Here is a 16,296-nt window from a genome sequence, read left to right on the forward strand (position 1 = left end):
ATTTCAACACATCAGCTGGTTACACATTTCGGTGGGTGATTTCCTCACTCCCTATTTCCATGTTATTTTAATTTTCTCTCATTTACATCTCTTATCTTTTTCTCTGTCCTGACTTACAGATACCTTCCCAGCAGAGGTACTTTACAGGGCAAAAATAGGCTACCTCTTCTCACACATAAGCCACATACACAGAGATTCCTCCTTTAGGTTGTCTTCTAGATCATGAGTAAACACCCTCCCACACATCTAGGACCTCAGAGATCTTTTAAAGCATGGCCTGACATCTGGCAGAGCTCTCCCATGGTCACTGTGGCTAAGAATCTTTCTCATTACACCTCCTCTTCCACACCCCAATTTGATGATGATGCTTTCAAAGTAATAAAAAGAGCTTTCCTGCTCTGCAGAAATGGAAAAGAAAAGAAAGAGGATTTTGAATGGATGTGGTTGCTAAGTTCATACTTCAAAGGCTCTGAAACAAAACTTCTTTACCCATTTAATGGGGGGAAAGGGGACTTACAGCATCTGAATTTCTGTTCCTATCCTCAGCCAACATCAGTACAAGCTGCTAGTCCATTTTGACTTTCCTTCCTTTCTCTCCCCAGCTATGACCCAGTTATGTAACTAACTGAATTTTTTTTTCCACAGTAAAACATATAATCAGAAACATTTGGAAGGACCTGATGGTGTTCAGAGCCTGTCTAAAGGCTCTGAAGAGACAAAACACAAGCCAAACGAAGGAGCGTGCTCTGTAATGGGCTTACAGCGAAGACAGAGGCAATAAACTCACTGTGTTTTGAGGACACATGTCACCATCCACCTGAAGAAGGAAGCCAGGCTCCATACCACCAACATGCTTCAGTCTGAGCAAACAACCAAGCCCCTGTTGCTCATGTGTCACCCATCTGAACATATCCCTGTACCCCAAGTACGGCACTGTCTGTGCAACGAGGCTGGAAGACAGGGAAGGAGAAGGGCACAGGATTTACACTAGCCAGTTTACAGGCCAAAGAAGTGGTCAGACAGTTGTTTTCTAATCCCAGATGAGATGAATCAACCTTGAGAAGAGGAGGCTGAGGGGAGACCTTATCATCACCTACAACTACCTGAAAGGAGGGTGTAGAGAGGTTGGTGATTGTCTCTTCAGCCAGGTGACAAGGGGAAATGGCCTCAAGATGCACCAGGGCAGGGTCAGATCAGATGTTAGGAAAAGGTTCTTCACTGAAGGGTTGTCAGGGCCTGGAACAGGCTGCCAGGGAGGGGGCTGAGTCACCATCCCTGGATAGGTTTAAAAGATGGGTAAAACAGGTACTTAGAGATGTGGTTTAGCATAGGACAGGAACAGTTGGCCTCGATGATCTTAAAGGTCTTTTCTAACCTGGTGATTCTGTGATTCTGTGAAATCCTGCATGGTAGAATATTTTCTCTACTGGGCTGGGATACAGAGGCTAACATGCCTGGCTTGTGTTTACCATCCACACTGTCCCTGCATGGTGCTGAGGAGTAGGTTTGGGGGTGACAGTATGTAAGTAGTAGCTTGCATTGTTCTCTGATGTCTTGTCTCAACACAAAGCACCACACTGACATTCTCCTTTGCAGTAACTAGTACTTCTACTGGTTCCCCACTGATGTAGGAAATGTAAAAATACTGCAGAACAAGTCCATTAAGTGTTTTCAGATCTCAGGAAATATTTTTTTTTCCTTGCTTTCTCTGAAGTTTTTTGGGCAGAAATTCAGACCTGGCTTTCTAGCCATATTATTTCCCCTTCACATTACACAGTGTCATGGAAACTCGCCTCCCCCTCAGTATGTTTTTCCCTACCATCACTCATTTTACAGATAACTGGACTAACACTTGTAGCAGTGCACTTTAAAAAAAAAAATAAATAGAAGACCCAAAAAAAACCCCAAACAAATTGGGGCAGTGAAAGGAGGTAGTCACTGTGTCAGCTGCCAGAGGCACCTGCAACCATCTGAGCAACAACTATCTGAAACCACATTCTCCCAGCCCTCTGGAACCACCACCCGCTCTGGTTTGTCACTTTGCATCAGGTGCTGGAAGGGGCTGTGTGCTCCCAGTGCCGGCGGTGAGGCCAAGCCTGGCACCACATGGCAGCTCCTGGACGACTGCAACAGGGCAAGGACGCTTCTCAGGGGGAATTTGGAAAGGCACTGGGCTGGCAGAGGCAGAACTGGCTTTAAAAGGCTCTGTCTGCAGCTTCCATTAGGGATTCGAGCTACTGCTGCCTGGGAGCCAACTTGGCTTGCTGTTTGCAAAAACAAACGTCAAAATGCATGGGCTGGGAGAAAATATGTCCCAAATTGAAAGATCTCATCTACCTTCAAGCCACAGTGGCTGATCCGGTTACAGGCAGCATTACAGGTGTCCCAGCTGCCAGCTGCCAGCTGGATTTTGGTGACAGTTGGTTTTAATAAATTTTTTGCTCCATCTTTTTCTGTATCTAACTCACAGGTGGATGAGGAGAGAAAGAGAAGTGGAAAGAAAAGACTTTTCCTCTGATTCAAGGTCAGCTGGGGCCAGTAACTAAACCAAAGACCAGATCTGACCACAGTGCCTGTGGGAGCAGGGTGTGCATCAAGGATAGATCCTGGTCCAGGACTGCTGGCCCAAATGACTCACCCTTCCCAACTGCTGACCAATAGAATGCGTGGGTTTACACATACAAAAACACTTAACACATCTACCAACTCACAGATTTAAAGAGGGGTTTGTTGGGTCCCCATTACTGGGCTGAACAACACATAATTTTGGGACCTACCCCATCCATTTTGTCTGCTCTTGGCCCACAAAACTTACTTGACACTCACTCGGAATGTATGACCCAAAACAGCTGGCCCAAAACAATGTTTAGGAGAATCCAAGCAGGTGAAGAGCCAGGTGTACCCAGTTCTGATGTTTGCTTACCCCCTCCTGTTCCAACCCAATCAAAAGCACTGGAGTAGTCCCAGTAGGTGGGACAGCAGGAGACATATCTAAGCAACTTCCAGTAGCTCACAGGCTAAATCAGTACTTCCACTCTCAAAGGTTGAAAAATCATGGTACAAGTATAAATAATAAGCATAACTGGATCAAAAAACACCCATGATCTGCTTCTTTGGACTGCACATTTTGTTTTGCCTCAGGTTAGCGTGATAACCTATCCACCTTACAAGAACACCAGCTTCAACTCTTCTCCTAGGAGGCCAGGCCCCAGATACCCAGGGAAGCACCTTCAGTATGGGAACCAGTGTTGGGGAAGGTGATTTAGCCATGGACACAAGCACTTTCAAGCACATATTGTCTTGCCCCACTTCATGTCCCAGCTCAAATAACCACCCAGGTCCCCACCAGGTGCATCCCCTTGCCAGCCAGTGCTTTCACCCTTCACAGCCCATGTGCAGCGCAACATCCTCTCTCACCTTCCCACACTGAGGAGGATGTGAACAGGACAGGGCAGAAAAGCAGAAGAATCACCGAATTGCTCACCCAGAGGGAAGGAGTCAAGGGACCAGTCAGCCTCTTCATGTCTTCTTGTCACTAATTTCCCATGGCTGTGTCATCTCCACATTTCATTACAATATTCCCACCCCACCATCACACGTGGATGCTCAGGAGCTTAACTTTGAATTTTCCATTGCCCTCCCCAGGGAGAGCTATCTCCCACTCCCACCACTTCTGTGCTAACACAGAGAGAATGTGACCAACTCCATGAAACTTCTGTCTCTTCTACCTACCCTGAGACAACAGCAGCAAAATCCTACTGTGCAGGCTATGGAATTAGCCCCAGCTAGGTACCTGAATCCTTCTAATGCGACTGGGAAACACACTGCATCCATCCTTGAAGAAGAATCAGCAGTTAGAAGCTTGCAAAAAAAATCAAGGACTGTGGCAGGATTTATCCTCAGCAGAACCACCACAGGGCTTTCAACCACCTCCAGGCTGGAAACCCCAAGGGTACATCCCCCCTCCAGGAAGCCCTGGATCTGAAAGACAGGAGGGACAATGGGTCCCTTCAGCCTCATCTTTGTGTCTCTCAACGTGCAGAGCTCAGCCACCAACCACCTCTGCAGCCACCAGGAGTTGTCCATATCCCCCACAGAGGTGGAAGAAACCAGATAGAGAGCCAAAGCTGTGTTCTGGGGCTGAGGTCAGATGCCTGCTCACCACCAAGTTCATGTACAACAGCAGATAGCCTCAGGGCATGAAATACAGAATGATTTAGTGCTTTTGGCAGAACTTCTTTAAAGTGTGTCTCTGGATAATTAAAAGCAGCCTGGAGCCATGTGGGTCTTCATTCATTGCCAATTCCTGGAAGGATTGCTGTTTCGCCTTTCGGAGGAGGCAGCCATGTACACACACACACATATCCATGGCTGTCTAGGCATTTCCTTGCTCAACAGGCTGGAAACCGGATACTTTTAGGGATATCATGTACTTGGATGTGCCTGAGACATAGTCAGAGTGAGCTATGCTCTGGAATAATCTGTAGTGGTTGATAGGGAGCTAGTTGATCCAGACACATCAATCCTGATCTGGGACTCCCTTCACCTTGTCCTGCACCCTTGTTGGTATCAGGAAGGTGATGACTGGGGGCCTCACCTTGGCAGCTCCCCACTGGTCATGGCTGTCAGCAGGGACAAGAGTTCAGACGTGGGGAAAAGCTCCTTAGTCAACCCCGAATCCAAACAAACATCAAACACAAGGTTCCCGTGCTACCTCAGGTCAACCTTCCTGCATTGTACTGGGCAGTGAGCCAACCTGCTTTCTGATACAGAAATACTGTGTCTCTAAGAGACACTCTAAAAACAAGACAAATTTCCCCATTTTCTCCTGAGAAATGTTCAGAGCACCTTCTGGGTGCTATAAATACAAGACAGACCATATGCAGTGGAAACACCCATGGAGAAAACTATTGTGAACCCCTCCATGATCTTTTATTCTGTAGTTTAGCAGCCTGTGTGCATGTGGGAAGACAGAAAACTGATATGGAGATGCCAATCAGACCTCTTAGATTCGCCTACCACAGCCTGGGTGGGAAGATTTGGAAACAAGTCAATGCCATTTCTATGCCAAAAGACTCTCGGGGACGTTACACAAAAGTATCAACTGTCTCGTGGTCTCCTCTCCTCCCAGACACTTGTCAGCAGTTCTCCATCTCATCTAATATTGCTTACATGTATTCAAATCAAACACAGATTGCAGAGAGGGGGTACCCTCTGGGTGGGTTCCTGGGAGGAAAACAAAAGCACTGTAAATCACTACTAAAACAACTCAGAAGCGCTGTACACTTTCTATCATGCTGTTGGGCTAATGCAGCCACAATTGGCAGGGCAAGAAACCAAATATTAACCAAGATTTTCAATTTGGGATTGCCCTCTCTGGGCAGCCCATTCCAGCACCTCACCGCTCTCTCTGTAGCATCACTGATGTCCAGCTCAGCACAGTGACAAGAGGTCTGGTCGCTGCATCCAAGGCAGCTCTGTCTTCTCCAGAGGCTCCTGGTTTTGGTCAGGATGGAGTTAATTTCATTTGTAACAGCGGATGGAATGCTGTGTTTGAGAGTAAAAATGGGAGTAGTGCTGATAACACCCTGATGTTGTTAGTTGCTGTCAGACAGTCAAGGACTTTCTCAGCTCTTCATGAGAAAGGAGGGGCGAAGCCAGGACAGGTGACCGAGCTGACCAAAGAGAGTATTCCATGCCAGTTACGTCCTGCCCAGGATATCGGGGGCTGACGGGAGGAAGGCCTGGGGCGGCTCCGGGACGCGCGGTGCTTGGGGGACGGTCGGGTTCTGGGACGGCTCTGGGTGGCACGGCCTGAGTTGTGTGGTTTGGTGAGAAACTGCATTGTGTATCAACAGCTTCATATATTTTTGCTCTGAAGTTCTGTTAGTATTGTTACATTGTATTTTTCTGTTATCTTAGTAAACTATCCTTATCCCAACCCACGGGCCTCTTAATTTCTTGATTTTGGGGTTATTTGCCCCTTCCTTTTCCTTTTCCCTTCCCTTACTTCTCACCCCCACCCCCCCCATCCCCGCCCCCCTCTTCCCTTTAACCTGCTCTTTTCCTTTAAGGAGCAGACAGCTGCGTGGATCTTGGCCCTCAGCCGGGGTGAAACCACGACAATCTTTTTGGCGCCCAACATGGGGCCCGAAAGGTTGGGATAACGGTAGATCTGACCCTGACCCGATTGTAATTAAGTCAAAGTTGTGATAAGCGCTTTGGTTTAAGCAGTCTCTGGTCACGATGCTCTGGTATTTACTGATATCGTTGATCGTGAACTTGTGCTGGTATGTGTATAAGATTTTGCTGCCCTGTCTATTCTTTAGACAGGGAGGGATTAACAACTGGCAGCGTAGAGGCAAACCCATATGGGCTGCTGACTTATGGCAAGATATTGCTGCCCGGTTAGAGAAACTTGTTGTAAAGGTACCTCATGTTGATGCCCATGTACCTAAGAGTCGGGCCATGGAGGAACATCAAAACAACCATCAGGTAGATAAGGCTGCTAGGATTGAAGTGGCTCAGGTAGATCTAGACTCGCAACGTAAGGGTGAATTATTCCTAGCTCGATGGGCTCATGATTCCTCAGGTCATCAAGGGAGAGATGCAACATATAGATGGGCTCGAGATCGAGGGGTGGACTTAACCATGGATGCTATTGCACAAGTTATCCATGAGTGTGAGACGTGTGCCGCAATCAAGCAAGCGAAGCGGTTGAAGCCTCTTTGGTATGGAGGATGGTGGATGAAATATAAATATGGGGAGGCCTGGCAGATTGATTACATCACCCTCCCACGCACCCGCCATGGCAAGCGTTATGTGCTTATGATGGTGGAGGCAACCACCGGCTGGCTAGAAACATATCCTGTGCCCCATGCCACTGCCCGGAATACAATCCTGGGCCTGGAAAGGCAAGTCCTATGGCGACACGGCACCCCAGAAAGAATTGAGTCAGACAACGGGACTCATTTTCGAAATGCTCTCATAGACACCTGGGCAAAAGAGCATGGCATTGAGTGGGTGTACCACATTCCTTATCATGCACCAGCCTCTGGGAAAATTGAACAATATAATGGGCTCTTAAAGACCACCCTGAAAGCGATGGGTGGTGGAACATTCAAACACTGGGATACACATTTAGCCAAAGCCACGTGGTTAGTTAACTCTAGGGGATCCACCAATCGACCTGGTCCTGCCCAGTCAAAATCTCTACGTACTGTAGAAGGAGACAGAGTCCCAGTGGTGCATATGAAGAGTATATTAGGGAAAATGGTTTGGGTCATCCCTGCTTCAGGCGAAGGTAAACCTATGTCTGGGATTGCTTTTGCTCAAGGACCTGGTTGTACTTGGTGGGTAATGCAGAAGAATGGAGAAGTTCGATGTGTACCCCAGAGGGATTTGATTTTAGGTGAGACTAGCCAATATAATTAATAAGGTAGAAATTGTATTATAATAATTGCTAAATAACCCATTACTGTACATTCATTATTGCTATTATTGCTGTATTTTGTTGTATGTTGTACCAATGGAGTTACAGCCAGAGTCATACAAGTCAATGAAGGAAGAGTGCCACGATGACGGGACCAAGACCTGGTGTTCCAAGAACTTTTTCCTCCTTCCCTTTGAAAATGAACACTTTCGGTTCACAGACTATGAACATGGACCATGCCAGATATATCGGTCGAGAGCCCGAGATGCAGCATGCAACGATCCAATGGCGCATACTGACACCATGAGAGACTGTTGCGACGAATGAAGCCTGAAAATCATCATGGACTAAATGTTCATTCACTCAACAAACTCAGAGGAATGGTCCATAGACTAAGGGAATGATACCTGTATGCACATGTGTGTGTATACATGGGTGTACATACATATATGTGTGTCTGAAACCAGAAACTGGTTGTATCCAAAAGAAATGGTTGGATCTGGTCATGACGTAAATGGTATTGAATAAGGGGTGGATAATGTCCTGGTTTTGGTCAGGATGGAGTTAATTTCATTTGTAACAGCGGATGGAATGCTGTGTTTGAGAGTAAAAATGGGAGTAGTGCTGATAACACCCTGATGTTGTTAGTTGCTGTCAGACAGTCAAGGACTTTCTCAGCTCTTCATGAGAAAGGAGGGGCGAAGCCAGGACAGGTGACCGAGCTGACCAAAGAGAGTATTCCACGCCAGTTACGTCCTGCCCAGGATATCGGGGGCTGACGGGAGGAAGGCCTGGGGCGGCTCCGGGACGCGCGGTGCTTGGGGGACGGTTGGGTTCTGGGACGGCTCTGGGTGGCACGGCCTGAGTTGTGGGTTCGGTGAGAAACTGCATTGTGTATCAACAGCTTCATATATTTTGCTCTGAAGTCCTGTTAGCATTGTTACATTGTATCTTTCTGTTATCTTAGTAAACTATCCTTATCCCAACCCACGGGCCTCTTAATTTCTTGGTTTCGGGGTTATTTGCCCCTTCCTTTTCCTTTTCCCTGCCCTTACTTCTCACCCCCCCCCACCCCCCCACCCCCCTTCCCTTTAACCTGCTCTTTTCCTTTAAGGAGCAGACAGCTGCATGGATCTTGGCCCTCAGCCGGGGTGAAACCACGACAACAGGCATCTCTCTAGCAGTATGCACCCACACTTTCTAGCCATGATACTATTTAATCACTGTCCAGATTCAAAATCAGGGAGGTTGGAAAAATTATATGGACTTCCCCAACCTTCCTTCTTCTTTTCCCCTCTTCAGGGCCATGTTGCCTGACGAGAAGGAGCAAAACATGTCCTCACAGCAAACATCGTGCAAGTCCTTCTCTGGTAGCCCAAAGAGCTTTTGTGTAAGCTGCTGTTTCTCTGTGATTTAAGCCCTCACAGTCTTGTGAAGCATTGCTGAGTGAGAGCTGCCATCATTCTCCTGGTTGAGATCATCAGGGAAGAGACAGGCTGGGGTAATCACTGAGCAAATGTGCTGCTGCTTGCAGATGGATTCAGAGAGTGATCTGACCCAGTGGCTCCCAGCTTGTGCACATGGCCATTACTAAAATGCAAATAGCCCTGAAACTATTTCCTCGACCTCCGCAGAGGAAGAACACCTTTTAATTTCATTTTTGCTTTGCATAATAATGGTAAAGCCATTTATGCAATTACATTGCTTTTCTTAGCCAGTTCCCTTTTCAGATGCTCCAAAACTTTGCAGGTGCCCTAACCAGGTCATCAGGTTCTTACAGCAGCCAAAGTGCTACCAGAGAAGAGGACCCAGACCCAAAGATGCTAAGATATTTGTAGACTGCACTGCCCACCCACTCGTTACCTTGTTTTTTATTTGGGACACTGGCTAATCCCATAAAAGCTTCACTATTACCCAGCTAAATCTCTGAAGGTCTCTTCAGAAGGCAAGTCCCTTCATCTACATCAGCTGAAGTAACGGTGTGGTTGTGGCTCTGGTCCTCAAGCGGAAGAGGCAGCCACTCAGGGAGGAAGGCTTACTAAAAGATGTAATCTACCCCTGCAAACTCACCGGGATTAGTTGAAGCTACTGGTCTCCTTAATTTCTGAGGGCTTTACCACAGTGTTAACTCTCTCACAGTTGCTCAGGGTAGGTTTGACATGCTGCTGTTACTCCCTTGTTTATGATGCACAGAGGGTCATTTAGCAACTCTCCCACATGAATAAAACGGGGAGGCCAAAAGACCTCATCTCCCTATCAGCCCGTGGGCAAAGCCAGGAGTTAAAACCCCTTGGAATAATAACAACAAGCACTGCTTGACACTTTGTAGACCTCATTATCACCAGGCCTTGTGTCACTGTGGTGCAATCCCTCGTGCGCACACAAGGCAACAGGTCTTATTCACAAGATCCCAGCACCCTGCAGAACAAGGCTGAAATTCCATCCTTGACATTCCCACTGAGATGGTAAAACCTCTTCAGCAGGGCAAGATTTCAATCCCAACCCACTGCATCACCCCCAGCTCAGGAGCAGGCGCTGCCAGAGGGGATGACTCCCACCTCCCAGCTTGAGCAAGCAGAAATCAGCAACCTGTGTCTAGAAAAGTGTCATTTAGCATTTAGCCATTAAAAAACTTGTAATGAGAAAGAGGCACTGGCACATACAGATGCTCTCCGGGCTTTCAGGACTTTCCAACTCCTCCTCTCCAGCCCTGGAGGAGCATGCTGGCTGCACCACTGAATCCTCATCCTCATCTCTGAAAAGTCTGATCCCTCAGATTCCTCTGGAGCAAGAAAATGTCACAAGGCTGCTCCTGAAAAGCATCAGTAATGAACCACCAACATCACTGGTCGCAACACAGAATAACTGGGTGGCATGCAGGAGTTTGTGAGCAATTTTAGGGGCACAGCGGGAAAATAGGTGCCTGGAGTGTTTTCCTGAGGCAGGGGTGACCTGGAGGCTGCAGACTGTCCAGCACAGGACAGCCTGGCATGCCTTTGTTGGAGGCTCTCAGACTTTGAAAACTCTTTGATACTACGCCTGAGGATCTTCCCTCAGAGGGCTGACATGAAACTTGGGTAACAACACTGAGCTTTTAAGAATTTTAAGGCTTTTTAATTGTTCCTTTCCTTAATAAAAAGCACCTTATTAAAAGAAACTGCTGTGACTGCAAGATTCCTTGGATAGATGAACACTGCGTGCCTCCCAGGGGTGGAGAGTGGGAAGAATCGACTAAAACTATAACTCTGAAGAGGGAAAAGGAGGTTCTTGTGTTGTTATCTCCACCAACATCACCCCTGGGACTGGGCCAAGCCTGGGGCCCGGATACGTGCAACAAGCTGCAAGAAGTTGCGGTCACTTGTTAAAAACCCAGCCTCAGCCCCAGGTCTGGTGGGAACTCGGGGGTTTAGCAACAACCTTGCAGAAACAGCTAGAGTAAAGCAGGAGGTCTGAAAACATCACTAAGAGGCTGTGAGAAAAGTCAGGATGGAGTCCAGTTATTTACTGCCTCTGCAAACCTGGCAACCAAAATGCAAGTGCCTAAAGACAGGCCAGCCAGAGCTACTGATGCTCTCTGGAGTGGCCAGAACAAGCACCTGAGTGAATTTATGAGGCTATGGGGTTATTAGAAAACTATGGAAAGCAGCATCTGGCCCTCAGCCCAGACTGCAAGGGGCTTAAAAATGCAGCTGGAATTAGCCGCCAGCGACAGCAGTAGGCCCAGGATGGGGAATGTATTACACCCAGAGAGATGGCCCAGGGTCTGGCCTCCTTTCACCATGCACGTGGGGGGTTCCAAAAATTCAAAGGGCTTTCCTGCAGTGGAAAAGGCAGATCGTGCATTCCAGCACACCAAGAAGTTCCTGCACATCTCTTTGCTCTCCTTTGCATCATCAGACAGGTTTGCTGGGTGGAGGAGAAGGAGCCAACAGGGTTTTTCCTCATTTCACCCTATGGGACAGCCCAGACGAGGCTGCAAGGAGCATGGCAGAGAGCAGAGGGTGAGCAGGAGGACCACACATCAGTGGTCACTTTCGGGTCCCCTGCTCCACAGCTGGGTCAGGCACACACCACCAAAGGGACCTCTCACTGGAAGCAGCATTACATGAGGCTAAAGATGTTCACCCATCACAAGGCTCTCCCACCCCAGAGCTACAAACATCAACTACTCATTGCAACCGCACATGCACTGAATTCTCCTGAAAAATGTCCACCCCAGAAATATATCAAGAGTAGGGCACAGGGCCATAAAGAAATGCAGGGATTCAAGAAGTCCTTTGGAGTACGAGATCCAGCTGTAAACAGGCGATTTCATCACTCCTTTATTCCAAACCTACTTGAGCATGCTGGTTTTTGACAGAGCTGCTTTTTAAGATGTCCCTGCATGGAGCTGTCCCAAGACTCGGGGGCAGGACCTTAGCTGCTGACTCCCAGGATCAGACCTCCACCTCCATGCTCTGAGGATCTTGGCATCTCCATCTCTTGCCTCTGACTGCACAAAACATCCATGATGGATTTTCACTGGCAATTTATGTCAGTAAGCAGCAGTTAGTGAGACTCCTGATTCCACACTGAAGGGTGAGCCTCATCAGAAGCCCCTTTTGTCTCTGTCTAGGTTCTTCACAGCTTGACACCACTGTGGATGTCCTCAGGCTTCCTAAAAGCCTCTTTTCCAAAAAGCTTCAAGAACAATGCTTCATGTAATGCTCACTTTCTGTGCCATGAAGTCAGGACACACCACAGGTTTTGGCTTGGGGTCCCACACACTGGGAAGTAGAAACTGTGCTCACTGTGATGGGATATAAGCACACACAGTGGCAATCAGGAATGTCACCATCAGGTGTGACGAGCCAAAGAGAAGTAAAATCTTAAAGAGAGACATGGGGACCTGCACTGGGAAAAGCAGGAGAGCCAATTCCCAATGCCATGGTAGCCAAAAACACCATCCCCTTCCCAGACTGGGATATACAGGCGCCGGGAGCCTGCACTGGGCTGGGCAAACACAGATGCAGGAGCTGAATGGGAGCACAGTCAGCCCGAACTATTTTTAACTGGGGCAGAGGAAGCTTTTACTTTTCATTACAAAGGGGAGACAAAGTGTCTGTCAGTCTGCCCTGAATTTATTCCCTCGATGGGTGGGTGTTGAAGTATGTAAAGCCCCAGGCCCCACTCTGTGCGGCCAGGGGCTCTAATCCCCCCCTAATCTGCTCACAGCTGCCCGGGGCCAAAGAGCACAACAGCTGAAATGCACTTTGGATATGTAGGCTTTCCGGCTGCTCCAATGGGAGTTTCTGCTTCTGCCTCCTGAATTCCACCAAAACCAACCAGTGGCATCCACTGCAGCCATAAACGAGCACCAACCCGTCAAGATCCTCTGCATCTCAATAACGGTGCAGAGGCATGGCAAGCAGACACTGGGAGGTGGCTCCGGTGGTCCCCCAACACTACTTTGCTCCCCTGGAGCAAAATCTGTGGATTTGGCAGTGGGAAAGCCTTTGCTTGCCAAATGCATTGCATGGGGCACTGGGGAGCCTGCAGGCTGGCAGGGGGGAGGCAGAGCCGGGACCAGAGCTCTCTGCCTCCCCCTTCTTGGCCAGCCAGGGTTACAGCTCCACAACCTAACTGTAAGAGAACTCTTTTTTTTCTTAAACATCGATTCACGCTGCTGTCCCCAAATATATATTTGAACATCACCATTCCCAGTTCCCCCCCCCAAAACATCAGCAGAGAGCAGACACTCGCTCATGGGGCATCCCAAGGAGGTGCCACTGTCCAGATGGCCATGTGGCTACTCAAACTCTGCATGCCAGTGGTCAGCCACCTGGTGAAGGGACAGGGCTCAGCCAGCTACGGAGCTCCCCCCGCCCACCTTCCAAACAAGCCACTAGTGCATCTGCTGCTGTACACAAATACTGCCCCTTGGATGAATCCGCAGAAGATGCAAGTGATGACACATGTCCTGAGCCCTAAAGAGACACTTGAAATGTTCTAGGCTTACAACAAACAAAGCCTTGCTTTGTTTTGGCACTAAAACAGCTCTCCAAGTTTTGCAGATGTATATGCACATCCAGAACATGCACACACATAACTGCAGGTTGCTCCTCATTGCCAAGGAAGTATTTACTATTAAATTATTCATTTTTATTAAAATCCCTCCTTTATTACACACACTACAGCCTCACAAAGGGGCTTAGAAGCCACTAACAATGTGTGTGGTTGGACTTGCCAAACTAAAAATATACTTTTTTAACAGAGGGTGAACTACTAGTTGTGGCCCCCACTTTGAGTGGAGAAAGAGGCATTTTATTCAGCTTGTTCAGTGTCGATATCGTGCAGACCAACCGTGCCCTCAAGACTGTTTTTTCCAGCTGCTACAAAGACAGTTTAGGGCGACCAGTTCACGAAGTAGAATTTTACACTGTTGTGTGGAGGTAGGCAAGAATAATCCCTTGTAGTCTGTCAGGGGCCTGGCACTGCTCTTGCTACATGAGATGAACACTGAAGTACAAAAGCAAACCTCTGCCCCCAAAAGCTTTCAGCTGAAGTTAAAGTCTGGGGTCTAGGGACAGCAAACCCAGGAATGACATGGGAGGAGCAGGACAGGATAGCAAGTAGTACTGGTTTTCAAGCTATTGCTCATGAACAGGTTGATACCAAGCTTTCCTCAGCTCCATGGGAAGTGAAAAGGGCTAACAGAGAGGTCAGCTTTGGAAACAGAGTTCAATGTCTCCCCACCAGTGTGTGTGCTACTTTTCCAGTGATACGACCAAAGAACCAGGAAAATCAGGGACCTGCTGCTCTGCCTTCATACATGCACATTTCCAGACAGCATGGGAATGCCTGTGCCCACTCTGAAAACAAGCACCAGAGAGCAAACAAACCCCTTACCCGGTTGTCCTCTTGAATCTCCCAGTCACTGGAGAAACTCAAGACATGCTGTGCCTGTGAGCAGTTAGAAAACTGGAAAAGGCTGGCAAACATCCTTCTGTTCTCCTGGGTGTCCGGGAAGATCGCCTCCTGGAAGTTGACTCCATGGGGCAGAAGGATGTAGTTCTCATCCATTCTGAAACACAAATTGCATGGGCAGCCCACTGTGAGCCTGAACTTGCAGAAGTCACTTTGAGTAACTTTAACTTTCACGTTCGTACTTTAACCTGGCTCAACAAGTGCCACTGAAGTTGCAGACACAGACTTACAGCTGGCACGTGGCTCTCAGCTCTCCTAATGCTTACCTGCCAGGATGGCCATTTCCACCACAGAGGACTGGAGCCGGCAGCAGCTGTAAGGTTGTAACAGGCTCCTGCTGCCCTCCAGACATTAACTGAACCCCCAGGAATGAGGCAGACCTATATTTTGGCTCTCGGTTCCTACTGAATTTTCATCCCTTTGCCCTTGATCCTGGAGTTTAAGTACTCCAGGAGTACTTAAGTGTTTAAAGTCATTGCTACAGGCAGCATCAAACTGTGCTTCCCTACGCACCCCGCGTAAGAAAATACCAAGTATTTTGAAACAAGGCACTGAGTAGTATTTTGCAAGCGCTCTTGGAAAGGTCACGGCGATGGCTCCGTTCCCACATTGTGGTTTATTTTCTTTCTTTTTTCTTTTTTCTTTTTTTTTTTTCTGATGAGCCCAAAGTCAAAATTTTGGCCGGCAGTCGGGAGAGCCGAGAGAAAGCTACTGGGTGAGTATTCGTGGATGGGTTTTAAACTCCCCAATGCCAAAGTTTGGAGAACAGGCGCTGGCTCCTCTCCAGCGCCGTGACCGTCCCACCGTGAAAACAAAAGCGGCAGCACCCGGGAGCTGCTCGACAGCAGCTCCCCGTACATCTGCTGCTCGTTCACCGTGGAATATTATGGGTTTGGGTGGCTTTCTCCCCCCTCTCCCTCCTCTCCCCACTCCCCAGGTGGATGCGCACGGACAAGGCGCGGTGGGACGGAGAGGACCCTCCCAGGCAGGGGCGGACGCGCATATTCCCCCCAGCCACGGAGATGCCCCGGAGCTGGGATACCGACCTCCCACCCCACCCCGGGACTCACCGGAGGAAGAAGAAGTAAGAGTAGCCCTGCATGACGGTGTGCGAGTGGCAGGAGAAGTAGCCGAGGCCGGTGAGGTTGAGGCGGGAGCCGGCGGGCACCTCCAGCATGCTGCCCCACGCCTGGTCGCACAGCAGCTCGATCTCGGCCGAATAAAAGAGCCCCCCCGGTTCCTGCTGGGGGCCGGCGAGGGGACCCCTCTGCCAGGGCAGGTAGTTGTAGGCGCCGTAGGTGTCGGGGTGCAGCGCCAGCACCCGCGCGTAGACGATGATCGCGGCCAGCTCGGCTCGGCAGCCCTCGCTGAGCGGTCGCCACTCGGCCGGCAGCTGGCAGCCCCCCCCGCCGCCCGCCCGCCCCCCCAGCCCCAACCCCAACCCCAGCACCAGCAGCGGCAGCAGCCGCGGCGGAGGCGGCATCGCGGGAGGCTCCGCGGCCGGTCCGGGTGCGCAGGGGAGGGGAGGGGGGTTTAGTGGGGTGGAGAGGGAGGCTGAAAACAGGGATGGGCTGGGGGCGGCCGGCCGTCCGGCGCGGAGGAGCTGCGGGCTGCCCCGGAGGTTGAGGGGAGCCTGGGGAGCCGTGCGAGAGGGCAGGCGTGGAGAAGGCAGGGAGGCAGCGAGGCGGAGATGCGGAGGGGCAGGGAAGCGAAAGGGCGGGGGATGCAAAGGCACGGGAGGGGGGAGTGGAGGGTGCCAGGAGGCAGGTCCCCAAAGGGCTGAGGTCCAAGCAGGCAGCGGTGCCAAGGGGCAAGGATGTGAAGGGGCGAGGGGGTTGTACAGGGGCAGAGAGACGCGAGGAGCGGAGATGCGAAGGGGAGGGATGGGAAAAGGCAGA

The 16,296-nt window shown here is 49.6% G+C and overlaps 1 protein-coding gene across 1 annotated transcript in view; it reads right to left on the reverse strand.

Annotated features, from left to right (window-relative positions):
• CCDC3 (coiled-coil domain containing 3) overlaps positions 1–15,881 on the reverse strand; it is a gene marked incomplete at its 5' end in the record, with an annotated part of 45,574 nt that extends 29,693 nt beyond the window's left edge. The window contains 2 exons of the mRNA XM_084262061.1: positions 14,321–14,495; positions 15,469–15,881. Coding sequence (XP_084118187.1) covers positions 14,321–14,495; positions 15,469–15,881 — 588 coding nt within the window. The remainder of the gene's footprint in view (positions 1–14,320; positions 14,496–15,468) is intronic.
• Between the last annotated feature and the right edge of the window lie 415 nt (positions 15,882–16,296).

Source organism: Gallinula chloropus, assembly GCF_964237585.1.
Source record: "Gallinula chloropus genome assembly, chromosome: 1".
Lineage (NCBI taxonomy): Eukaryota > Metazoa > Chordata > Aves > Gruiformes > Rallidae > Gallinula > Gallinula chloropus.